Source organism: Argentina silus (genome assembly GCF_951799395.1).
Source record: "Argentina silus genome assembly, chromosome: 4".
Classification (NCBI taxonomy): Eukaryota; Metazoa; Chordata; class Actinopteri; order Argentiniformes; family Argentinidae; genus Argentina; species Argentina silus.
The window spans coordinates 4,516,670-4,543,660 of record NC_139658.1 but is presented as its reverse complement, the minus strand read 5'-3'; the positions used below and the strand labels follow the sequence as shown (position 1 = coordinate 4,543,660).

Genomic DNA, 26,991 nt, shown 5'->3' with positions numbered 1-26,991 from the left:
CTTGCGGCCCCGCGACAAAATAGAAATAAATCAGGGAGATGCAACCTTTTTTTTTTGTCTGAGTCAACTACTTCAATGCTGGTGTCAAGACTGCGTGTATTATTAGTGACTTTATCAAAATATTGGATTGAATTGGTCTTTTTTTTTGTCTGCAGTTTTCTGCTGAACATTATCATGGAAAGCGGTATGTCCAGTCTTATGGCTCCATCTAATGGCAATCTACTTGTAACAGGTTTTTAGAGGTTCTCAAAGAGGCCACTAGGTGGCAAACTTCCAGCACAGGTAGAGTAGGAGACAAAATACAGTGTAGTTTTGAAAAAGAATAGCCTTTATTTTCTAACAGTGGTGTATTTACAGGTGAACTTTACCTGCTCTCTTTGTTCAGAATGTGGTGAATCATTTAAGTACACAAAGTTAAGATAGTCTGTACGATCGAGTAATGAAATCATCTCAATCAAAGGAAAAAACCCAACAATAACCAAAACACAACATAAGGGAATGAGACAATGCTCATTGCCTGACCAACCGGATAATAAATATCAACCTAACCTATGCTATTGTAATATTACTAGGTATTGAGGCTTCATACCCTTCAGCATCCTGTAAACACAAACAATACACAGACAGACAGGTGACTAGTACACTCCCTCCCTCACACAATAAGACATGTGCCATACAGGTATCAGAGTCGTTTGGGTCAATTTCATTTCAGCCCAGTCTGTAAATTAAATTGAATGTTTTGAAGGTCATTTGACACCAATCCTGAAACATATTGCTTCACAGATTCAGCAAATTCTATACCATAAACATGAAGCATCATAAAATGATATTCTAAAAAAGCAATTACTCATATAATCTGTAGAATAATACCATAATCCAGACATTGTTTAATTTATATATTTGAAAGAGATTCTTGGCTGGTTAGAATGCTGCATAAATAATAAAAAGTAGCATGTTGAATAGAACAGACACAAGATGAAGAACACTGCTAATTACAGCAGCATTGATACCATCCTCTTTATATTAACAAAAGAAAGAGGGGGAAACATGTTAAATACAGGGGAGGCTAGCACCCACACATTCAAGAGACATCTACACAAATATGAAGAAAAAGAATCACATTTATGATTGAAATGACATTGTCAACAGTCATGACTGGACTCCAGTATTCTACTGTATCTAAGGGGAGAGGCTAGGATGGCTGCAAACACCACCCTATGGTCTAATCGTCAAACAAAACACGATCCCCCCCTATCTCTCTCTCTTTGAAACTTGAAAGAGAATGTCCCCATTCTGATTTGATTATGCTTTTGAAATACAGTGACTGTATTTCACCGTGTTTGCAGATTTCCAGAAGATTGCATGTGAGAAGAAGAGGCAATGAGACAACCAAAAGATGGAGTGAAAACACAAGTGTTGAGAGACGGCAACAACAGAGAGGGGAATCCAGTTTAACGGCAGTATAAGCAAATGAAAATTCTCTAGCCTTCTCTCTGTCTCCCTCTGTGTCTGTCAACATGGGACAAACCAGCCTGCACATGCTCCAAACAGCACTGCACTCTATGAGGGGGTTGGGCGAATGTGTGTGTGTGTGTGTGTGTGTGTGTGTGTGTGTGTGTGTAGGGGGAAGGGGGACTTCTACATAGTATTACTTATGGTGCACCTTATCATTTATTTACAATTGTGCAGCCTTATTTACACATTTTGTAACACTGACAGTCATAAAAACAGCAAAATGTTTCACTGTGGATTTTCTACTGAAAAAGGGTCAAAATAGGGCAAGCTGCAAGGGCGTGAAATCATACATAACTTCCAACGAAGCAGTGGTTTCTAAAATTGTGTCATTGATTGTTATTGCCAAATCTAATGCAAAAATCAGAGCACCTTATCAGGTCTCAAATAAGGGTACTGCAAATAATGTAACTTAGCACACAAAATACACAAGTTGTAGATACATTACAAAGTAAAACCCCTAGTTCAGTTCAGGGATCCAAACAAAGACGATATAATACAGCAAGCAGGAGGATGCTGGGGCAGGGTGACAGGAAGTCACCTTTGACCTCCTGAACCTATGGTGACCCCATAAATGAACGACGGCAGGCACTTGAATGTCATGGTTTTCTGTTTGTTGGTTGGTTTGTTTATGGAAAAGTCCAGTGAGTGTATAGTCCTCACACAGTGTTCCGTGAGAGGGGGCGGGGTTGGCAGTAGCCCCTCCCAATCAGGACTCCATCTCGTCTCCGTCAAACGCCTGTGGCTCAAAACTGATTACCGCCTCATAGGTCAGCCCTGTGAGAGAGAGAGAGAGAGTTGATATACAAGGAGTGATTTTATCATCCATGTATCATCCATCCATTTTTCTCGTTCCCTCATTCATCCATCCATGCATAACCTACTTTTCCACTCCTCAATCTCCAGCTCTCGGCTCTCAAAGCTCTGGTCGTAGGGCTCTGCTTCAGGCTCGTCGTCAGGGTCATGGTACTGGGAGAAGTATGGGTGGGCCAGAGCCTCTGACGCTGTAATCCGCTTGTCTGTGTCCAGAACCAGCATCTTCTCCAACAGGTCCACCGCTACAGAGAGAGAGGGCGAGTGTCAGAGAAAGAGGGTGAGTGTCAGAGAGAGAGAGAAAGGAAAAGTGGGGAATAGATTCAAATTCAGATTGCTGGGCAATTTGGTTACAGCATTTAAGAGAGAGGAGAGAGAGAGAGAAAGGCAGAGAGACAGACAGAAACAGATATTGACAGTCAAGAAGAGAGAGAAACAGTGACAGACAGTGACAGAAGGGGGAGTCAGAGAGCCAGATAGAGTGCGTCTCTGTGTGTTTACATTACATTAAACAAGCCTTAATCATTATTACCAAGTGGGTTGGCACCAATAAACACATCGGCAAAGTTCCTCTTGGGCATTTGGGGCAGGGAGTGGATGTAGTTTCTCGCCTGTTAAAAGATATACAGAACGGATAAACACATGATAGTGAACGCAACCCACATGGCTTCCACTGCTACGGATATCAAGTGATGCCACTGGCAGGCAGTTAGAATGGCTTTCTCTACAGTAAATGCACTTTAGTTATGGAGGGTTATGAAACTGCTCTTCTGCAGCCTGGTACTGTAGTTAACTCAGGAAACACTGCACACAACACACTGAACCACATCACAACACAGGCAAGGCCAGAGACAGGTCATCAGGAAATAGGGCTAGCAAAGCACTCTGGGAAGTTGGTGAGATTATGTTGAAGATACTTGTCAAAGAAAATGCAGGCAGTCAGCGGGAGAGTGGGAGGGTGGGAGGGAGTTTGTAAGGGCTAACAAATCTATCATTTTATAATTGCGAATTGCTAACTGTTTTCCCAAAACTAACAAACAAACAAAAACACAGATAGGAAGTCTTATGACGAAACTAAGGTATTGGTGGGTTGGTTGGTTCAACACATCGTGGCTCCGCCCCCTGGTTCTGGAGAGCCAGGGCATTGTGGGAAGGTGGAGGACCGCCTCACCTCGTGGCTGGGCATCCTGCTTATGAGGCAGGCGGGAGGCGTTCCCGTCAGGCGCATTATCTGCTGCAGCTGGTTTATATCTTTACCTTCTGGGTCAAGGGGGTCATAGCATAATTGTCAACGGTCATTGTATCTCTAAACAGTATTTCAGCCCACCACCATCAACCTTACTGGTGAACATCTAGGGTAGTTTGGAGGTTGGGAGAGGGGGGTTGGGAGGGCATATAACCAAGAAGGTCTACAGGCAGAGGAGAAGGTTAAAAGGAGGAGGGGATGAGAGAGGAGAAGTAGGTGGGGTTGTAAATAGCATGCCATATTATGGATTATTGCGGAGACACACACACACACAACATGCTGGCCTAGATATCTCACGCCTCCATGTGTTCAAGATTGGTTTCCATTCTGAAGTTCAGATGACAGCACTTCCCTATTTTACCTATTTTGGGCACACAACAATTCACGGTCTAACATATGACCTGGCGAAGGTTAGCTGGAACGCATGCCAGGCAGAAGTAGAGGTCAAAGCTTCATGCTGTAGAAGCAGAGAAAGCTGCCATAGGCAAGTGGTCATTTTTCAGGACAGGACAGGAAGATGGTAGTAGTAGGTGTTTCATCAAGCCGTTGTCATAGCAACACAGAGCTAACCCACACAAAAAGGGCAGAGTGCGGAGCGGGACGGGACACTCACAGACTCGGAGGAGACTTTCATCAAGAGCTCGGGCTCTGGGGTTCCGACGAGAAGCATTATAAGCTTCAACTGATCAATGTCTACCAGAGTAACTTAAAGGAAAACGGAGGGAGGAATGGAGGGGTAAAGAGACCAGGATGGGGAGAGAGGGATGGGTGGGAGATTTGGATGAATAGAAAAACTGCTGGGAAGCATGACATTTATAGAAATAAAATTGAAAAAAGCACTGGTGGCTATTTTGAAACAAATGTCAAGAGATACTGAACTCCTTTTGGACAAGATGCAAAATGCACAAAAAAAACATGTTTTTACAACAATTTAGCATTTTTCCAAATTAACACAGATACAGATCACTGGTTTGCATGATATATAAGGTTAATATACGGTCATGGGTTAGGTGGATGAGGGAGTAAAACTGATACACTCAGGTAGTTTGGTGGTTAGAGTTAGTACTTAGTAGTAAGACAATTGCAACAGGACAGGTAGGTAGTATGTGTCAGGCCAAATTAAGCCTAAACATGCATCTACCTCTGCTCCAATCAAGCGCAACACCTCAGGATAGAAGCCAGCACTGCTAAGGTCTGCTTTTTACTGAGCATGGGGAGCAGCACAAGCATATGACAGAGTGATTCATCCTTTTACTTTTCATCTAGGGTATACTCATTTATTGAGGGTGTTTTGTGACCATATTCTTGTGTGTGTGGCCCTGTAGACGGGGGTGACAGTCGAGGCAACAGCAGGCAGTATGAGTCAGAGACCACAGAGGACTCTCACTGCTGACACACACACACACACACACACACACAAAAGCAGTGGTGTATGACGGACAGTGCCATCAGAGCGGCAGGGCCATTGTATGATAGGGTCTTGAGGTCAATTTGGAATTTGGCAATTAGTAAAACTAAACTGCAAAACATAACATTTCTGGGTGGTCACCACATCAAGCGTGAAAGGATACGGTCAGTGCCGGGAAACAGCGTCCGTCCGGTGAGGAGCTCCGCCATGATGCAGCCGACTGACCAGATGTCCACTACGACACAACAATGACACACTGTTAACATCCATGGCGACTAACATTGAGACACTTTTTTGGGGGGTGTTGTCAATGTTCTCTTTCACCCGGTATGTTGTATTACATTCCATGAAGTACAGAAGCAGTAATAGTACTGTCATCGTCATTATAGCATCATTACAACCTAGGTTAGAGTCTAGTATCCAAGACTCGGTGTAGTTGATAAGATCTTGTACCGTTGTCTTGTTTGTGTTTCCCAGATGTACAGTGTGTTGTACCTGTCATGTTGTAATGCATCCAGTTGAGCATGATCTCTGGGGCACGGTACCACCTGGTTGCTACGTAGCCCGTCATCTCATCATCTGTGTGCCGTGCCAAACCAAAGTCCAAGATCTGAGGGGAGAGTGGTGTGTGTGTGTGTGAGTGTGTGTGAGTGTGTGTGTGTGTGTGTGTGTGTGTGTGTGTGTGTGTGTGTAAGGAAAGCTATGAAAAAACAGGCAGTTTCCCACAGTAGATTAAATCTTACACATTCAGCCTCAACTCTGGGAGGACAGCAAACAAAGAGTTGATAACCCTCTAATATGAACACACACCGCACTGCACAAACCCACATCCTGAGAGTACAAACAGCCATTTGGAATGTGTATATTAAGCCTAGGGACAGGCTGGTGTTCTCTCAGTAAAACAACAGCTGTCTTGCCATACAAGATAATGATATTGATCTGCTAATAAAGACTCCTCTCACCTTAAGTTCACAGTCCTCATTCACAGCCAGGTTACTGGGCTTCAGATCCTGTCAGAAGAAAGAGAGAGGAAGGGGAAATGGGGAAAAAGAAAAAAAGAGAGAAAGAGAGAGGTATCGAATAAAGGGAAGAAAGTGAGAGACATCTAAGCTGCATAATAATATGCGCATTTAGGTGTGTTAGTCTGCGGGAAAGTCATCTATAAGTAAATCTATCAAAGCTTGTGACTTACCCTGTGGATGATATCTGCTGAATGTATGTACTGCAAAAAGAAAACAAGACACGTTTACACATGGACTGTACACAGTGGCACACCTGGAAAAAGCTAGGCAAGTTACCTTTAAACAAAAACCTTCTCAGTATAATGACTAGAACTCTCTCAGTGACAAAAACGACGTGACCAGTTTATGGGACCCTGACACAGACACACACACAGACACACACACACCTTTAACCCACGGAGGATCTGGTAGATGAGGAACTGCACGTGGTCGTCCGTCAGTTTCTGACACTTCACAATGTTGTTCAGGTCTGCTCCCATCAGGTGGGTAACCAGGTACCTGTCAATTAAACAAGGACAACCAATCAAATCACTCAAAGGATCGAAGTTCCCATGCAGAATGTGTGCATATGGGTATGGGTATTTGTACATCTGAAGGATAAGGATGGATAAAAGCAATATGGTGGAAACCCATTGGAAGGACAGATGAAACCACCATCATGTTTCTTCCACCTGTCCTATACAGGGTAGACTCGAAGTGGCATGTCTTTGACATTGACCAATGGGTCAGCCAATGGAGGCTTCAGAATGGAATCTGCTCTCAAGAGTTTGTGTGTGTGTGTGTGTGTGTGTGTGTGTATCCAGAGTGCACCACTCTGCCAGCATTCCTAATTGAAACCCTAAACATTGTTAAGTGCTTTACTTTACAGCTCTTCTAGAGGTAAACCAAGCCAGAGAGAGCTGTATGAACGTGTGTGCGAAACTGTGTGTGTGTGTGTGTGTGTGTGTGTGTGTGTGTGTGTGTGTCGCCCACACAATCAAGCTTTAACCAGCACACACACACACAGAGAAAGAGATTGAATACAGTGGTATTTATTGGGTATATTTTTAGCTCTGTCTAGATGCATCTCTAAGGGGGAAGAGGACTGAGAGTGGAAATGAGGTCGTAAAGGGTGGGGGGGCTAGGGGGCGGATAAATAATCTGGCAGACAGACAGACTGTCGATGGAGATGTCTGCACTCTCTCTTCCATAGTGGGATATGAGATGCATATAGCCTGTCAGCATGTGTGTGTCTGATCTATCTATCTATCTATCTCTCTGAATCTGGCTTTCTCTCTCTCCACCCCTCTGACTTCAGATAGCGGGCCTTGATCCCTGCTGAACTGACCTACTCTGAGAAGGAACTGTCAAGGAAGGCCAGACACTTATATGCGAGCCAAATGTCTATCCTGTCAGACATTCCAGTATGTATTTGTTTCTCTGTGTGTGGGTGCCTGTCTGTCTGTCTGTCTGTCTCTGTCTCTGTCTGTCATGTGCAGCAGACATCCTGGCCCAATGATCAAGTCAAGGTTATTGTTTTCGTATTCTGCACAGAGAGATGGCGGAATGTGTGTTACCATGGAGACAGGGAATAATAACCAACCTTCATGTGGTAACCATGCATGTGCCTCAATAAGACATATCACATGACTAACCACATGAAGCAAAGTCCTGTGGGACTATGTCTGTATAACTATACCATAATAACATGAGTTGTAGTGCCAGGTAATTTGGCCTATTCAACTGCTATGTTCATTACTGGGGATAGAGGGGGAGAGATAGAGGAAGGGAGAGAGAGGTATCACTTACACGTCATTGAACTCCTCTAGGCTGGTGGCGGGCGTGAAGACATCCAGCAGACCAATCACCTGAGACAGAGAAGGTAAAAGGTTAGACAACACTCTACACAGTCAGAAAGGCTGTCTTTTTTTCAACTGTTCTTTGGGGTGAACATGCAGGCTACATTGTGAAAACACAATTCATGGTTTCCTCTTTTGTCTGTGCAAAAAAAGAGAAAAAGAGGACAAACTAGAACAATCGCATTGTGGTAAGTGTTTTGTTTTTACTTTACAGTGCCAGTAGCACCCCCAATCTCTGTTTGTCGGTCTGAACAGTGTAAGCCCTAGTAAGCAGTGTGTATGTAAGTGAGTGTGAGAGAGAGAGGAGGCAGAGAGAAAGAGCCCCAGCAGGCAGTAGCGTGTGTGTGTGTGGGTGGGGGAGAGAGCAAGGAGAGCAAGGAGAGCAGGCAGAGGGGGCGGGTGGGCGGGCGGGCATCGGTGCCAGAGTACCCCCCTTGAGAGTGGCTGAGGTGGGTGGGTGTCATAACAACATTGCAGCAGACCGCCTACGCCGGGTAAAACCTGCAGCCATTGGTGGGCATGGGCCAAAACAAACATTGATTGGTGGAGTCAGGCTTTCCAAAAGCCAAAACCTGGGGAGTAACCTGGCAACAGCGAGCAAATGAGCTCTAAGGAAAACAGAGGATCAATTGCTGTGTAAGGTATCAACAGTTTCAGTTGATGAACTCATATCCAGCAGGGTGTATAACATATAACATCATAACGTATAACATCACGTATAACATCGTATAACATAACGTATAACATCTCTTTTCATGTGAAATGAAAAGAGAATTTCAAATAGTTTTGACACAACAACCTTTCTACCTTCGGTTCAGAAACACAGAATATCTTAACAGTTATCTTTTCTTTTCACAAGCTATAATTTGCTGTGCTGTTAACTCAAAATCAAGGGAAACTTACAGAGACGTTTCGGCTAAAACAAAATGCTGACAACAGAGCCATCTTCATCAGTAAAATTAGTTTCTAACCCTAACCCTTATTGCCAAAAAACAGGCATTTTTACACGTTTAAACTCCCCATCATCTCCAACTCGATCACACAACAGCATTTGACCCAGTAGGTTCCTCAACAACACTGAATTATTCAGGGTAAGCCAACTCCATGGAAGGGAAAGGTCCTGTTTACCCCATTGCATTTGGAACAACAACAACTAAAATGTTCAGCAAACAACTTTTCATAGATCAGCATTGCATAATCTGTTGGAAGTGTTATCTTTGCCACCCTGTAAGCCGTAGAGTAAATAGGATCCATGCAAGACTGGGTTGTGAGCAACAAGCTGAGTGAACTATGAGTTCAGTTACAGCTATGACTCAACATGAGACAGGGGATATGACACGGATCCACTTGCTCTCTGGCCTGCACACGGAGCTGCAGAAGGGACTGGAGTACCATGTAACATAGGCAGGCAAGACTGTTGTGGAGAACTCTTCCATGTGACTTAGCATACGCACACAGCACATATACACACACACACACTTCAGCTTTAGAGATTGCAAAAAAAACATAACAGACACACAGATCTCCCCCTTTGAGAGGTCAGCTTAACCCACAATTGAGGCAGCAGTGCTCACACACACACACACACACACACACACGTCAGTTTAACCCAGACTTGAGGTTACTAGGTCTGTACACAGGGACACAGACAAAACCAACTGCAGTGACAGTGGGAGAGGGTGGAAGCGAGGAGCCCCTATTCAATCCAAATCTGTGAGTTTCCAGAAGAGCACAAAAACAACATGCTTGCAAGATGCCCTATTTGAATACTCAGGTAAACACAGTAAACAGATGAAGTGTTGTTTTGATTTACAGTTTCTAGTTCTAGGAGTCTCCCTAGTTTTAAGGCAGGGGGTACTCAAAGTAAATATGTAAAACATCTTAACTTGCGCCATGGCAATGTTAACCGCCAAGTCTTCTACTGTACTTCTACAACATCTGCTGTGTTGGAAATAACCCTTGTTTGTGCTGCATGCAGAGCCTTGTCCTTAAGTGCAGCATTGGTGCAGTATCTCTGAAAATCACATGTATGTGCTGTAGATCCAATATGACAGATGATTATTCCTATACAAAAGTCAAGTAAGTGAAATTCTGTGTATGTAAGTGTTTCACTGTATGAAGAGGGAGAGGGTCAGTTGGGGGGTTCGGTAAGGGGTCAGAGACTTACATTCTCATGTTTCATGTGTTTCAGCAGCCGTAGCTCCCTGTAGGTCCTCTTGGCGTGGATGATGGACTGGAACGGCCTCGACAGCTTCTTCACTGCGATCTTCAGACCTGACTTCACGTCATATGACGAGCTTCAGACGAGACAAAGAGACAAAGGCGCCGTGAGATACAGATAAATGTCATATCACATGAATAACATTCCTCATATCACATCAACAATAGTCTTTATATGACATAAACAGCATTCTTTTAGCTCTGTAAGAGTGTGTGGGAAGCCTTCAGCCAGAGATTCAAATGATTTAACACTTTAGGTCATGATAAAATCTTCATCATGGCTTGCTTGCACTTCATAGTGCTGCCTTGGGCCGTCTTTGCAGAGTTCACACAGTACACATCCTCATAAGTGGTTTGAAGCCTTCCTAAGCTGTCGGTTCAAGTAAGAGGCTCAGTGTACGCAGATAACAAGTCCATAAAGTTCTGACATTTCTGACTTACCAGTTCATTATTTGTGGTATTCTTTTCATTTCTGAGAAAGTCACATTCCTCTGTGATACACAGCTACCTGATTTAGCCCAGGCTGCCACAGAGTGCGTGGTTGTTTTCATTTAATTTTGCAGTAGTGGAGTTCTGAGGAATTCCAAAAGTACCCACACAAATACCTTGAACAGACCTTTAGACAACGTCTAGTACCATTAAGCTGCAGATAAAGGAGATTGGCATTCCTTTTAACTACTTCTTAGAACTGCGTCAGAAATGTAAGCAGATCAGTTTGGGATTGGACCACCACTGCTGTTTTTGAGCAGAATCAGCATCAGTTATGAAGTAAGAAGTAGTTCCTCTGATCATGTTTCAACTTCTTACTTGGGATTTAGAAGAGAGAAAAAAAGAAGAAAAAAAACTCTAACTCTGAAATCTCCCTCCTGTTTTTGTCCATCCCTGCGCCCCTCCTCCTCCCACCCATTTTAACCCTAGTCCACCGCCCCCACCCCCAACTATCTTTTTTTTTTAAGAACAATAGGCTGTTCCTACTACTAGGTTGCCACGGCAACATTGACTGGTGTATGATCGGACTTCTCTGAATACGGCCCCGTTTTCCATGAAGCAGTTGTATGTAGGTCAGTAGTAGAGGGAGGGGGCAGAGGTCTGACTGGGTGACATGAACATTCACTCCAAACACACGCACGCACGCGCGCACACACACACACACGATCATTGTGGTAGTTGATGATGTAATATTCGATACGTGTCATCCGTGTGCTCTTATTCTGACCCTTGACCTGTCCCCTTTCTCACTTACTCAGCCACTGCCTCTATACCGTTGGACATGGCAGTTATAAGTCTTGATGGAAAGACAAGGTTTCAGTTACATTTATTAGGCCTAGGTAGCATATCATGCATCCCTATTGGGTACACTAGCCATGTCATTTGACACTATTGAAAACCACAGTCAAGGCTACAAACAAAATTAACCACAGACGGAGTACATGCCTCTATGACGCCTCTCCAGACATCTCTATTGATATACACCACATAGACTGACAGTATTTGGATGCCAGTGACATCAGGACTCGGCTGCGCTGTAATGAACACCGTCTTTTAGGTGCGGTGGCTTTGTTTAGCGATGTGTCACTCAGGGGCTGACAGGAGCAGATCCAGACTTGTAGCTCTATTTCTATTTCCACAGGGGTATGTGGATGCTGAAAACACACCACAATCTGAGGGGCTTTTTCACAAGACTAAACACACACACAACACTTTATTGGGAACACCTGTACACCTTCTCATGGTGGAGGTGGTGTAATGGTGTGGGGAATGTTTTCTTGGCACTTTGGGCCCGTTAATACCAATCAATCATCGCTTGAATGCCACAGCCTGTTTGAGTATTGTTGCTGACCATGTGCATCCCTTCATGGCCACAATTTACCCATCTTCTAATGGCTACTTGCAGGATGATAATGCAGCATGTCACAACGCAAAAGTCATCTCAAACTGGTTTCATGAACATGACAATGAGTTCAGTGTTCTTCAGTGGCCTTCCCAGTCATCGGATCTGAATCCAATAGAACACCTTTGGGATGTGGTAGAACGGGGGATTCACAGCTTGAAAGTGCACCTGAAAAATCGACAGGAATTGCGTCATCATGGACCAGAATCTCAAAGGAATGTTTCCAACATCTTGTGGAGTCAATGGCATTAAGAATTAAAGGGAGGCCCCACCCAGTATTAGTATAGTGTTCCTAAGTCAAAGTTCCTGAGTCAAACAAAAAAAAAACCTCACCAATTTGACCATATTGGTCAAATAAACACTATAAATAACACTTATTGGAACAAACAGTAAGTAAACTGACTCAGCATCTTAAGTGTAATTCTGCTGTGTGTGTGTGTGTGTGTGTGTGTGTTTTGCTCTGGTCATGAAACAGTGAGGCACTCTTCTGTGTGTGTGTGTGTGTGAGTGTGTGACTCAGAGAGGGTGAGCCAGGGCGAGTCAGGGAGGGCAGGTTTGACACCCACTCATCCCCTGCTCCCTGCTCTGTCCATGGGTGTGGACCAGGACATTAATGAGGATGGGGGGGGAGTGTAGAGGAGGGAAACAGCCACCTTGGTGTAGATGTACCATGTTGTAGATGTACAGCCCTGCTTTGCTGAACACTGGACATGGGGACACCTCTATAGATACGAGCAGTGTAACATGATATTTAACCTGCGTCGATATGGGACACATCCTTCACAGAAAGAGAAGCGGGGACTCTTGACTACCAGATGGCCTACTGGGCTCCCCATGGGGCATGACATCACTGCATTTCCTGTAGAGAGTGTGCATCTCTTAAAAACCACTGCTAGTCGACTAAACCATTTACATTGTCCACTCTCTTTGACCCAGCAACATCTGTTCTTCACTTTCAAGAAACAATTGGTTGTATGAATCTAAGTGTCTAGAATGGATGTGATTCTGATAGAAAGAGTGCACTGCATTTGTTATCAGATTCTAAAACCATGTAGTGAGAGACAAAGGTCACACATACTGACTATTCTGTCATGTGGGAGTCATTGGCCCTAGATGAAAGATAAAGGTTGTTTCAGAGAGAGGAGTCTTCATGTACGCCACTTCCAGACGTCATTCCAAGTTCTTGGAAACAGACACACACACGCTCGTAAAAACACACGCAGACACTGAGAACACAGCCTCTCTCTCAAGACAATCACTAAACAAGAGCAGCATGTCCTGTACAGTGTAGCTTATATTTAGCCCTGTAAGAGGGCACAGAACGCAGACAATACCCTCTAACAGCCTCCACTCTCTACAACTTGAGAACGAAAACAAACACACGTGCACGCACATGCGCACTCTCACAGTTTCAAATATACCCTCACATATGTGCAAACACACACCACATGCGTGTCCACCCACACCCACACACCGAGGGCACAGTCGGGGTCCATGATGCAGCAGCTAATAAGTAGAACAAACAGGCCACGTCTGAGCACATGTATACAAACACATGATCCAATTACACCGTAAGGAAGCTAAGTGCAATAACGAGCAGCCATAAAGATGTGGCCTATAAAAACAGCAGCATTAAGAAGAGATGGCATCAACAAGCCAAGCAGCAGCACAAGGTTATTTATAGCTCACTACAGTACAAACATACCCCCCTTCAGAAGGCCTACATGTCCCCAGTTAAATGTAGGCTACTAGTGGTGGGGCCATGTTTAGCTATTGCTCATGAGCTTTGTGAGGCTCAGCGATCAGCAAGATTTTAGGGCACATTTGACAGCAATGCCCCATATAGTGCACTCGACTCATTGCTGGAAAAAAGAATCCCGCAGCCTTAGCCCTTACCACAAACCCTCAACCTGAATGTGGAACAACAGCTCATACTGTACCGTTTCTGATGATAAACCTGCTTGGCACGGCCACATACTGATAAACAGGAAGCTGCTGTGAATGTGATAGCCAGGTTGGCGGCTTCTTATGCAGCAAGACCTCAGGAATGCTCAGAGGGCTTCAATATCAAACACTGTTGCACTAAATAGACCAATGTGCGACAGAGATCAGCATTCACGCACACACACACACACACACACACACACACACACACACACACACACACACACACACACACACACACGACTACTACTACAGTGTGATGTATCACCTGTTAAAAGAGGGAAATGACTACTCAGGGTACATTATTATTACACTATAAGGTATTTTTGTCAAAAGGACCTTGAGTGCATGATGACTACCCGAATCACGGCTGAGGAGACGACCTAATCCTAGGGCTATGACTCATCGCAGACACAACGGGGAAGTGGTGACATCATTCTGGACTCACCGGCAGATGCCTATAGAACGCTCACTATGAACGGGGCCGCTTTCTGGCATCCACGTGACTTTCTGTCACTGAACTAGAAAACGCATGGATGTACAGTGTGGTGTAACCATTGATAATAGGGTGTAACCGAACATAATAAAGCAGCTGGGTGGGACCAGAAACACTAGTTTTCCAGGATAAAACCATGGTAGGCTATTACTGATTTTGTGCATCAGAGATGTCAGTTAACAACAAATTACAGTATTATCCAACATATTCATATAGATAGTAGCCGAGATGACACACTCCGGTTCTACAGCCTTAACAGACGATGTATTGACGTTTGTGAATGGCGACATGGGCTACGGGCAAGGGTGCACCGCGTTCTATGCGATAAGTAGGCTTTGCAGCTACGCTAGCATACTATTTCAACAATAACATTCATCATCAAAAAAAATTCCTGAGGACAGTGAGGAGAGAAAAGCAGTCGCCTTTGACTACTCGTGTGACCATATTAAATGTTCTAACTTTGTTGTAACCACTGCATTCGACCAGCTTCTTGTTCATAACATGTTGTTTACAGGATGTGCGCGCACAAGGAATGGGCAGACAAAAATGTATCTGCACAAAAACAAAGATAATCCCCCGCCGGACAAACCCGAGCCACGCCGATGTGTGCACGACTGTTGTTACAATTTGAAACATCAACAACAGAAAAACAAAGTACTCCTGAGTTGAGTAGTCAAGTTGAAACAATCCACTTCATGTCAGATATTGCTTTGCAACATTGTTGCAAGCTTACGAGCATGAGCAGCTTGATTGAGCAAGAGTGACTCTACGGGGCCGCTGTATATGAGCAAGCGAATTTGGGCGTAATGTTAACCCAGCCAACTATGGAAATTGTTATGCAATCTAGTTCTTAGAGTAATAGTGCAACGATATTTACCATACGGATCCGTAAGCACCAGAACCGACTGGGGACAGGGTCTGGTACCGCTCCGGGACCTCCCATATCGTTTTGTTGAGCTCCTGTCGGTAAAAAGTGGGTCTCTCCTTCTGCGACATTCCTGCGGAACGGCCAGCCCCGCATCGACAAGAAAGCAAGTCGAAACTTCTGGTCTCCCTTCCGTGGTGGTGGTGCCTCTTTGGAAATTAAAAATCAATACAATCAATACTCTTCTTCATCCAACGGACACAGTTTAGTATTGCGCATCTAGGCAATGCAATCCTTAATAGTCGTGCAAACTTTGTCCCGTGCACATAGATTAGGAAGAGTCGATGAGCACACCAGACCCGAAACAGCCAGCTACTGTAGATTTTTCCCGATGCAGATTGTTCTGTGGGGGGAAACGTGAACATACGTCTCTCCGTCACTGGTAAAGCGCGCTCCCGATACCCACGTCTCGCGTGATGTGCGTTGAACGTGGGACAGTAAGGGAAATCCCCCTGCACCCGATTCCAGGGAAATCATACAAATTCGTAGAAACGACCTCTCAAATACCTCTATTGCAATAGTGTATTTTTCTTTATAGATTTTACACAAGTATTTATCAAATAGGAAAGTACATAAACAGAAAAAAGAAATCACAGGATATTTTTTATTGGACCTTTAATGGAAATTCCAATTAACACAATATATTACTGTAACAATTTATCTAAAGCATACACAAAATAAGGTGAAATTAGTGAAAAGGGATTTTGTCAGAGTATCTGTCTATCCTACATGATCTATCCTGGCTGCACCAAGCCCATGAGTATCATACACATTAGTGTTTTGACAGTTTCCTTTAATTGAGACTGCAAGAATATGTTCTACATCTCTCCTATTTATCTTCATATTGCAAAATGTATTTATGCAGCACACTGCCATAAGAAAAACACTGCACTATCTGGTTTCTTAAATTTGTTTGTTTTCTGTTTGTTCTGTTGATTTATTTGACCGGACCTGTCATCTGCAGAACTCAACAAGAGCTATACCTTGGATACATGTATGAATACATGGGGCAAGATTCACTGAACAACACTAGTGCAAAGTTTGCACCCTTTTAATTGAACTGAAGAGATGACACATAGAACAGAGAAAAAGTACAAACTCAGGACAGGAAGAAAAGTATGTTGTTAAAAGACAGGAAGAATGTTTGGCTAATGTGAAATTGAAGACAGTTTTTGCCTCTTCCTCTCAAGAAGAGGTTGGCTAAGTAAGGTAGCTGGGACCCAGTAGTATCCTGTTTATCTGTGACATTGGGCTTGCAGTAGGTGGCTGAGGATGAATATGATTATTTCACCAAGGTGCAGAAGAAAAACAGCTTCTGACCTTCAGGTCTCTGTCATAGTTAAATATTCTTATCCAGCTACATTAAGACTTTATACAGAAACATATTTAACATTTTAACATCTTTACTCTTTAACTTAATTTTCCTCCTTACACAAGCCTTCTTTCCAGTATAAACCAGTGAGTGTAGTGAAAATGACTTTAGGAGGGTTATTAACAATTATTAACAATGAAATGAGGACACTACTTGATGCAGGAGTGTTTCCTCCTCTCATACAGGAAATTCTGGATAAACTGGATGACAGTGACGTGCAGAGATGCCAGGTTTAGAGGAACGATGCCAGGTTTAGAGGAACGATGCCAGGTTTAGAGGAACGTAGTGAGTGAATCCATTGGCCAGAGGGGGGCAGTATTGGGTTCTTTCACAGAGGTCTCCAGGGTTACAGGGCAAACAGGCGTTTTTGGGCACATTGTCAAAACAGTATTCATGTCCAGCCCAGTCCAGTCTGCCCATGCCTGTATGAGTCCAGTCCATTCCAGTGAATCCCTAGCCTGACTCTGTCACTTTAAGAAAACCAGGTAGGTAGCCATTGACAGGCAGGATACCGCTACTGCAATGTGGAGCCGGGTCCCAATCACTGCAGCTGTGACAGGGAGAGGTGGAGGTGTAAGACAAGGAGATAAAAGAAAAACATATTTTAGCATCTCTTTAAATGGTCAGAATGATATTATCTGATGTTTGAATATATTCTGTGTATTACGATGCTGTACCAGTGATGATCCTTGACGCTGCTTGCTTACCTTTGTAGAACACACCCCACACCCCCTTCTTCTCAGACAGCAGCCAGCTGTTGAGGCGGGGGACTTTCTTAAAGTACGCGCACGTGCAGATGAACAGTAGCCCAAACACCAGGATGCCATCGAGAGAGTACACTGTGAACACAATAATAAGGATTATTTACACTGTCATGTCTTGTTTACAATAGCATCCGACTCATTTTGTGTGATGAAGGATGATGGCACCGTGATTTATGATGAATAGTTTATTCTCATGAACTTGTGCTATCGCCTTGGTGAGTTAGATATTGACCACAGCAAATGGCTACACACAAGTATCTGTTGAGATAACAGATACAAAAGCACGTTTCTCAACTCTAGTCCTTGCTTGGACTCACCCAGGGTTGCACATTTGTGTTCTATCCCGCATTAGCACACCTGATTTACTTAACTACCTAATTACCAGCAGTTGATTAGCTGAATCAGTAGTCAAGGGCCTATCTGTTAAAAATACCATTGCAAGCTAAACCAGTTAGACATTTACGAAGGCTAGGCCTATGTGCTCCCATTACAAAAGTATATAGACAGTTGTTCACTGTGGTAACATAGTTCACATAAGTATAATTGGGTAAATTAACAGTAAACATACTCTGTATGCCATCATTACTGAATTAAGATGGCATAGTACATTTGGCTACACACACAATGTATTGACATAGACGGGGTGACAAAATAAGTGACACTAGACGTAATAGCCTTGTAGCTAACTAGCGGCGAAGGGCAGTAACTAAGTTAGCTTTCTAGCTAGGTCATCAAAACAACTTACTATGCTTAGGGTTTGAAACAAATGAATTGGACACTTGCTGCAAATCCAAAAGCTAGTTCTATTTGTGCTACTGTATGTGTGGCCACGTCTACAGAAAGCTATGGTAGCTGAGCTTCGGTTAGTAGCTAACGTAAACTAGCTATGATATACGAATTGCGAGGAAGGGGACTGACTGGCATTAAATAGGTCGTTTTGCAAGATTACCTTTTACACAAAGCAACAAACTCACCATTTGTCATTTTCGCAGGTTACTGTTGTACAAGCCTGTGGTGTAAAATCGCCAGTTATTTTCAATCATCCATGTTGTTATGTTATCCTCCCTTGACAGTAAACAGCCAGGAGCTAACGAACGTCGACTAATGGATGAAAAATCAATATCCTGGTTCGAGTTGAATTAGGGAAGAGCAATGGAATTTCGATAGCAACTAGTTCATAGCATATACTTAAGCGGTCTTGCTTCAGAAGTTACCAGTCATACTTATTTTTATTATTAGTGGACTTGCTTCAGCAAGTCCAACTATAGTTCTTCGACATACTTATTTTAATTCGACTTCTTCCCAATTGTCCCATTGCTACTCCTGTAGATTTCATAGCTATACTTGACAACTTTTGTGAACATAATTTCAGATATCCAACTTTAGTTTGTAATTAAAGATGGATATAAGGTATCTATGTAAGCTTACAGGAAAATTAAAGAGGCATATCTCATTCTGTTTGCAAACAACACACCTCGATTGGGAAGAATGAACCACAAAATGCCATAATTCCATATGACAGCCTGGTTTATTTGTGTCATGCATAATGATGATTGAGTCACACTGGGTCTCTTTACATAATCATCGACTATGATTTAATCACAAGCAGGTAAGGTGCAGCAGGCATGAGGTAGGGTGAGTAAATACCATCCATAATGATAATTGATAAAGATGATGGATTGGATTTGGATCTACTGTACACAGTTTTTTTCCCCAATGCTCAAAGCACTCTTCAAGGGGGTAAATTGTTTACTTAAATCATTAGTTGGGCACTTTATGCATTTAGGACCATGCCAGCAACACAGTGAATTACAAACTCTTGTCTTTTGGGGAATGTCATTGATAAGTGTCATCGATAAGTTTACTTGTTGTCCGACAACAACATGACAGATGTTATGAACAGTCATGAGCTGTCAGCTTGTGACTTGTTTGTCATAACACACATCATTCTGGAAGGTAAGCCAGGTGGATATCTGTATCTCTAGGTCAAGCCAATTAGCTGAGCAAAACAATGCTTCGTCTTCAGACGAAGCCCCATGTCACACAAATTACTTTCTGAAATGTTCCTGTCTGGCTGCATCATCGCCTGGTATGTGGCACCACTCAGGACCGTAAGGCACTACAGAGGATGGTGAAGACTATCCATCACTCGAGCCGCGCTCCCTGCCCTCAAACTCATCTACACCAACAGATGTCTGAGGAAGGCTAACAAAACCTCAAAGACTAGCGTTACCAGAGTGCCCAGCCTGAGACCAAAAGGTTCTGTGACAGCTTCCACCACACGCCATTCAGACTGATGAACGATCAGCTATCCCGTTGACGAATGACTCTTCCACACACAACTCACCAACATGCTGCTATTGGTTTTCACATTGAACTCTTATATTATCTAGTGCTGCTATCTATAGGATATTTTGCAGTACCGGTAAATATATAGTGCCCTGCTTAAGTAATGGGACAGTGAAGCATTTTTTCTTCTTTTGGCTCTACACTCATTCATACACATTTTAAATCAAACAATTACAACACTTTCTATGCATAGTCCTCCAATTTTAGGGTACCCAAAACTAATAGGACAATTGGCTTGACAGGTGTTTCCGGTAAGACAGGTGTCTGTCACATCAGAAAAAAATTGCTAAAACCAACACTTTCAATATCAACACTTTGGAACATCATTAAAAAATAAAAAATAAAGCACTGGTGAGTTCAGCAATCGCAAATGGAAGATTTCCATAGTGGATGACCAAAAAATCCTCACCATAATTAAGAAAACCCCCAAAACAACTGTCCCACAGATCAGGAACATTCTCCAGGAGGTAGGCGTGAATGTAGAGACTACCATCTGCAGAATATGTCACCAGCCAAACTACAGATGCTTCTTGTGGACAGATAAGATTCCATGTACCAGAGTGATTGCAAGAGAGAAAAAAAAACAGCATACCACCTCATCTGTGAAACATGGTGCAGGAGGTGTTTTAGGTTTGGGCATGTATAGCTACCACTACAACTGTCTAACTTGTAACTGGTCTTAATTCATGATTGTAACTACTGACGGCAGCAGCAGAATGTATTCTGAAATGTACAATAACATTTTGTCTGCTTGAGTGCAAGCAAATGCCTTCAAATTCATTGGATGGTGCTTCATCATACAGTAAATCAATGACCCAAAACATACTGCCACACTGAACTAACCATCTCACTGCTCTGCTCACAGAGTGTGTGACAATAAAGATCTTTGACTTTGACTTTGAAATCAATACATGGCTAACTGTAGATAAGAGCATTGTCAGACAAACTATAGTTTGTGTGGGTGTCAACAGGGCTGATGGGAACAAGCACTGGCACTGTTAACCAGGCTCAGCTGTCATCTGTCTCCTCCTGGCACCCTTGGTAGGTCCCTTGGCAGTTCGGTAGTGTACCTGTGAGCATCAGAGTCACATGCTTCTTATCCCTGGGAATCAAAGAAAGAGAGGTGAGGTTACAGTGGGGTCCAAACAGTGAGGATTGCCAATGCAATACATTACATTTACATTTACATTTTTGACATTGAGCAGATGCTTTTATCCAAAGCAACTTACAACAAGTGATAGGTAATATGTATTTGTTTAAGACAGGTTAACTCTTTCAGAGAGGTTAGCTCTGATGTTTGTTTATAATCCCCATCTGCTCTCTGTTGGGGACAACACACTGGAGGAAGGAGGGACAATTAGACAGGTAATCAGATTTGACCAGCAGCCCTGAGGTGCACCTACTCAACAGACATCAGAGCTCAAGCCTGGCTCTTCGGACATTCAGTGATTCATCTGATATGCAGCTGTACCACAGCAAACTGGTAAGGCTGTCACTGTTCTCTTTGATGAAGGAAGTAACTAAAATCATAAATATGTAGTGAGTGATTGTGATGCTGTGAGTGTGAATGAGTGTATTATCATAATTTGATTCTATACATAGAAGAATGTCCACTGTTACAAGAGATTTGAGTTGTGTAAACTTCTGTACCTGTTGACTACTGAAGGAATGTATTGTAGCTGTAGATGTTGTAGTTGTAGGTGATTCGTATTGGGTTGACAAGAGGCTATAAATGCTGACTTTGTTTATTTAGTGAGTCACAGAAAAATACCCAAAGCTTTGACGACGCAGATCATGAAATAAGTTAGGGAACCGTTCTATTACAGGAGGATGGCTTTTGGCTTGAGTTGAGACCGATGGCATGCCTTAGTGTTTGCACTGAAATGCAATGTAACAATAGAGAGGCACTGTTCAGGTTTCTGTCTAATTGACAATACACAGTACACACAGAGAATGGGTATCATAAACCACAGAAAAGGTGAGTTGGATTCTGGATCATGTTGCTTCTTCAGTAGTAATGTTGTCATGACCTGATAGCAAACTGTAGAAAGTGGGACTTGTGCTTCTTTCAATGAATTCAACAGGAATAAAAAAGGAAATACTATGTAATTTACCATTATATCATATGATTTCTAAGGAAATATCAAGTCAAGAATGAACAAGAATGGTCAAATAAAGTGTAATTGTGTGTCTCTGGCAGAGAGACCTATGGCTGCAGAACTGCCCCGCCTCGCCTGGTCATAGAGGACCTGGATGATGGCCTCATCCGGCCCAGAAAGCTGACCAATCCCATCCTGGACTCCCCCCAACACAGAGACTTGCACCGCGAGCTGCTGTTCAGCCACCAACTGTAAGGGCAGTCACAGTCAACAAGACTAGATTTGTGTCTAATTCGTCCAGGGTCAATGGTAGTGGAATTCAAGACAGTATACCATCAGTATACTGTAGTACGATACATGAATCTCAGCTGTGCTGTAATGGTTCATGCCATACCTCTCTGTGTTGTGTGTACTAGAATAATTAACCCTCTAGTAAACTAATTATTGGAGGAATCAGGTTCTGGATAACTGTAATGTCTGATGTGGTGTGTCCAAGTAGCAAAGGTAAATGAAATAGAGCAGATAGACCTTTACTACAAGCAATAATGGATTCACACCATCATCAATCTCAAATGTTGGACTGACACAGAATAAAACAGACACAGGTTCCCTACACTGGGCCTGTGGGTGAGTCACTCGTTCATTGGTCCTCTAGTTCAGTGTTTCAGTGTCCAAGGGATGAGTTAGAGCCTCTTGCCCAGGCCATGGCCTCTCCACCTTGGGCACAGTACCTGAACTGCTTTGCACGGGAGATAAGTGCTGAGGTAGTGTTTAACACTTACTCCCCCTGAGGGAAAACACCTCCAAACAGATTACTACAGGGGGCACGTGAGCTCTCTCTCAAAAGTTGAATTCTGCTTTCAGGTGATTTTCATGTTATGGTATATGACCTATGTGCAGGACATTGTGGTCAATATGAATGAGTACCAAAACCAAACATTTATTGTCAATGTTGAAAGCCAAAATGGTTTGATGTGATTCTGACTGTCTACAGGGGTCTGTTGCCTGGGGAGAAGCCTGAGCTTCAGCGTGTTCTAGAGCAGAGGCAGCGAGAGCATCACAGGGAGAGAGAACAGACCCTCCGACTGCCATCTGACCTAGAGCAGGAACTACGCAAGAGGCAGCAGAGACTACAGGCGGTACGTTTTCTTTCAGAACACCTCATCAATTACCATGTACGGCTACGAGGACTGGGGCCTTTGAAATAGAACTGGGGCAAACTCCTTTGCAAGTCAGTCTGCACTATTGAGACATTGTGAAAGCTTTGAATGGCTCACGATAAATGTAAAACGATGTGACCATGTCCTATGCTGAGAATCCTGTTTATCAGCTGTTCTGGTCCTTTTTCTCTCCTGCAGTATGAGCTAGAGGAACTGAAGCGAAGGGAGGACATGGAGAATGTTCATGCATGTGAGAGGCAACCTGAGGCACATCCAAGTCCCTATCCAATGAAGGAGAATGGAGCCAACAAACAAACAATGGATGGCCAATGAATGAAGAACTAAAAGGGAATTAGCCAAAGATCTCCAGTAAGCACCCCGATGAGGAATTCAATGCTAAAATGTATTATTGGTTTTCAATAATGAAAGAGCACTTTTTTTCTTCTTGCATTCAAGGATCTGTAGAGACTGATGAAGAGAATGTGATGTAGCAGAATACTCCTCTCAGGACAGGAGACAGATCAAAACTGTGCAATCCCAATTATCTAGTTAATCGTCGAAAGAATGATAAGTCTGTTAGGGTTTTATTACAACAGATAATTGTTGTAGGAGTTAGTAAGGTCCCGTAGATAGGAAAACAGTTTGTGTAAAGTGTCTGTCTAAATGTGTATAATTGATAATGAAGAATGTTATCATCAAAATACACTTTACACAAATACCTTTTAATAAAACATTCAAGAGGGTCAACATTTTCAAACAAATATTAAAGTTGAAGTTGTGTGGCAGTAGCTCTTACGATATCTGTGATGTGTAGGGTGAGGACAGAGTCGATGTCATAGTCCGAAAACTGTTTTCTTTTGACAACAATAAAGGAAGCCATTCTTTTGTGCAACATCTGCTGCACCTTTGACCAGCATTTCAATCTTATCCAAGCTGTTGCACACAATGCCATGTTTAAAGGATATAGATATTGAAATTGCAGACTGTCAGATTAAAATGAAATTCATTGGACTGTCATTTTGTGTATATCAAAATTAAATTGCTTGTTGAAAAGTGACCACGTGCCAGCTGGTAAATTGAGTTCTCCAATCTTTGCCCACATGGACGGAAACAAACAGCTGCTCAGCTGGAGCACAACCATGCTGAAACTCTCTCTCACACACACACACACACACAGACACACACACACACACACACACACACACACACACACACACACACACACACACACACACACACACACACACACACACACACACACACACACACACACACACACACACACACACACACACCTTTGTATATACATTAACCAAACACTGACAGCAGGTATTGTAAATCTCAATATACCCTCCATAAACAGGGCAGAGGACAGGGGAGAGAAGCCTACATTACACACATTCAGTCTAAATACACATTCAGTACAACAGCACAAAGCACCTAGCCCTGACTCGGTACCATTATTCCATGGGAAAGGCATATAAGTCTCGTCAGTCAGTGAATATACTGGAATGATGCCTGCTTTAGATGACCTCATTCCCAATCCCAACATCTGCTGTTAATAAATAAGACAAAAAGCTAAAGCTAGGTCCTTTACACTCCTATATAGGTACACCTCTATTCTCCCAGTCCAGTACCAGTGTGCTGTGACAACAAGAGGTCCAGTAATAAATAAATCAATAAATTAATTAATTCAAGGTACGTATAAAAAAACGAAGACATTACAGGGCTGGGGTGAGGGCACAAAGGGCATTTTGCAGCATCTGGAGATCCCAAAAAACACAGAGCTTTCTATTGAGATCTATTGCAAGACAAAATGTTTTTGGAAAAACAAAAGCAAAAACAAACAAACGAGAGTTCAGCAGGCATGACAGGGGAGTAGTCGGGAAACACTGGTGAGTGGGGGTTAGGGGGGTCAGAGGTCAGGGGATGCCATCTTTCCTTTGGCAGCACTGTGAGGGGGGGACACTCCAATCGTAGACATACGAAAGCCGGAGCTTCACCTCCTCCTTGCACAGCCTGCCGTCTCTCTGCAGCGTCTGGTGCTTCTCTAGCATGTCCTCCAGACTCTGCTTGTGCGTCACCAGGTACTTGTTGCTGCAGCCACGGGACTTATACTCTGTGTCGAAGCGCGGGTCATGAGTCCGCTTCACATCCACAGGTGCTAGCCACGCCCCCAGCGACACATCCTCGCTCTGCCAGGTCTTGAGGTAGGCAGCGTTGATGCGCACGTAGTGTACCAGGTCGGCAGACAGCAGGTAGCCTCCACCCAGTGCGTAGGGCAGGTAGTAGTCGCACAACTCCCAGCCACTCTCCCTCCACTTCCCCGCTGTCTTCACCCGGCCCCGGCCCGAGAAGAAACCCCAGTACAGCCGGCTGGGCTCCTTCCCCTTCAGCTCCTCTTTGAGGAGGTCCAGCCTGGCGAACGTGTCATCGTCTGCCTTCATCACAAACTTGAAATCCACATTCTGGTCCAGCCAGGAGTACATGTGAAGAAGCTTTAGTGTGAGGTTCTCGTACGAGTCCCGGAGTTCGGGGAGCAGGAGGAGGTCCTTGTGTCGGGCCTGTTCCACGCCCAGGTTCTGCATGTCCTCAGCGGGGAGAGCCTCGGTCCCGACAACGAACATAGCTAGAACATCTGGGTCACGTTTAGCGAGCCAGGTGCTGCGGATGATACTCCTTCGCTCTGTGTATTTAGGTCCTGTGGTTATCAGGACTACAAGGAAGGCTGAGAGGTCTTTGGGGCGTGAGGGGGGTTCGGGGTGCTCAGGCCGGGACTGCAGGGCGTGAGCGCGGGGGGCTAAACCTGGGGGGTCCACCTGGCCCTGCTTCAATGTCTCAGAAGTGCACTTGGCAAGGAAGAGGAGGACCACTGCAAAGAGGCACACTCCTCCAATGGCCAAGGCTGTTTTATGGCGACACACAAGGCGTACCAGGTTCATGGTGCTGAAACTGGGGAGGGAAAGAAAGGGAGATATTTGTAACCAATGCAAATCCACTAAATCTCTTGAAAAAACAACAATCACGGCCATAGCAAAGATTTGTCTAAATGTTCGTAAAAAGAAAGAAGAAAAATATAGCAGTAACAATATAACAGTAACAAACAATGCATAGATTTAATGGCAGCCTGTATCAGCTTAATTGAACATTAATATAACCGATTTGCATAGACAGCAATGCAAACAGTACAGTCATTGCGTATAGTTAGTTGCAGCTAGTACGATAGGTACGGCCAAATGTGCATGCTATGGGGGGTTGAAGGACTCAAGAGATGGTAAACTGGTCACCAAACCGTTCTATCACACAACCCCAGACAGCTTAGGTGGCTAGCTAGCTACATGCTAGCATGCTTCTTGCATACATCAGAAGTAGAATGATAGAATTAAAGCAAAGTCATTTGACACTACAGTACCTGACAGTGTCACACAAGATGTTGAATACATTGATGAACGGTTACCTGGACATTGCAACTGTCTGTGGCTAGCTAGACTAACACAACTGCGCAGTTGGCTGGCTAAACCCACTAGCCTAGCAATCGAGGAATGAATGCTTTGCTCACTTTGCTAGTTACAAATTGACGCAAGCCTGCATGACTGCTGCATATCTCTTCACGATCCTTGGTCGCTGGAAATGTAGTAAGTCAGTTTCACCATAAGGGCAATCGTTTTGTGTTTAGAAATATTAGCTGTCTATTCTTTCTATTCATTTCGTGCCAAATGACACGGAATAAACACAACAGACACCGATGAGGAGTAAATGATGACGCAGGCACTTGACTTGGATTTGGTTTTGGAAGTGTTGCACTTTGCGCCACCCAGTGGATGGAATCGAGATAATAATGATGATGATAATGATGATGATGATGATGATGATGATGATCATTAATGATGAAGGGTCACTATCAAACATCATATAAACATGTTATATCATAT

At 43.6% G+C, this 26,991-nt stretch overlaps 3 protein-coding genes across 6 annotated transcripts; all 3 read right to left on the bottom strand.

The window, feature by feature from the left end:
• Nucleotides 1-307: 307 nt before the first annotated feature.
• Nucleotides 308-15,638, bottom strand: mapk14b (mitogen-activated protein kinase 14b). Of its 2 annotated transcripts, none has more exons than XM_083669219.1 (12): nt 15,268-15,638; nt 10,007-10,136; nt 7,790-7,848; nt 6,388-6,499; nt 6,172-6,201; nt 5,942-5,989; nt 5,475-5,589; nt 5,143-5,214; nt 4,185-4,264; nt 2,858-2,936; nt 2,397-2,570; nt 308-2,289 (listed from the first exon to the last, which is right to left on the bottom strand). In XM_083669219.1, the coding sequence occupies exons 1-12, from the start codon at nt 15,384-15,386 to the stop codon at nt 2,222-2,224; spliced, it is 1,086 nt and encodes a 361-aa protein (XP_083525345.1). In that variant the 5' UTR covers nt 15,387-15,638; the 3' UTR covers nt 308-2,221. The 2 variants fall into 2 exon arrangements, with proteins under 2 accessions (XP_083525345.1, XP_083525344.1); XM_083669218.1 differs by lacking the exon at nt 4,185-4,264 and adding an exon at nt 3,497-3,576.
• Nucleotides 15,639-15,913: 275 nt separating this feature from the next.
• On the bottom strand, nt 15,914-18,531 carry tmem167b (transmembrane protein 167B). Its single transcript, XM_083667913.1, has 3 exons — nt 18,426-18,531; nt 17,395-17,526; nt 15,914-17,237 (listed from the first exon to the last, which is right to left on the bottom strand). The coding sequence occupies exons 1-3, from the start codon at nt 18,433-18,435 to the stop codon at nt 17,155-17,157; spliced, it is 225 nt and encodes a 74-aa protein (XP_083524039.1). The 5' UTR covers nt 18,436-18,531; the 3' UTR covers nt 15,914-17,154.
• Nucleotides 18,532-23,803: 5,272 nt separating this feature from the next.
• On the bottom strand, nt 23,804-26,752 carry b3galt6 (UDP-Gal:betaGal beta 1,3-galactosyltransferase polypeptide 6). Of its 3 annotated transcripts, none has more exons than XM_083668378.1 (2): nt 26,472-26,752; nt 23,804-26,011 (listed from the first exon to the last, which is right to left on the bottom strand). In XM_083668378.1, exon 2 carries the CDS (start codon nt 25,999-26,001, stop codon nt 24,982-24,984), a length of 1,020 nt encoding a protein of 339 aa, XP_083524504.1. In that variant the 5' UTR covers nt 26,002-26,011; nt 26,472-26,752; the 3' UTR covers nt 23,804-24,981. The 3 variants fall into 3 exon arrangements, with proteins under 3 accessions (XP_083524504.1, XP_083524503.1, XP_083524505.1); XM_083668377.1 differs by having other exon boundaries at nt 26,517-26,752; XM_083668379.1 differs by having other exon boundaries at nt 26,619-26,733.
• Nucleotides 26,753-26,991: the final 239 nt, after the last annotated feature.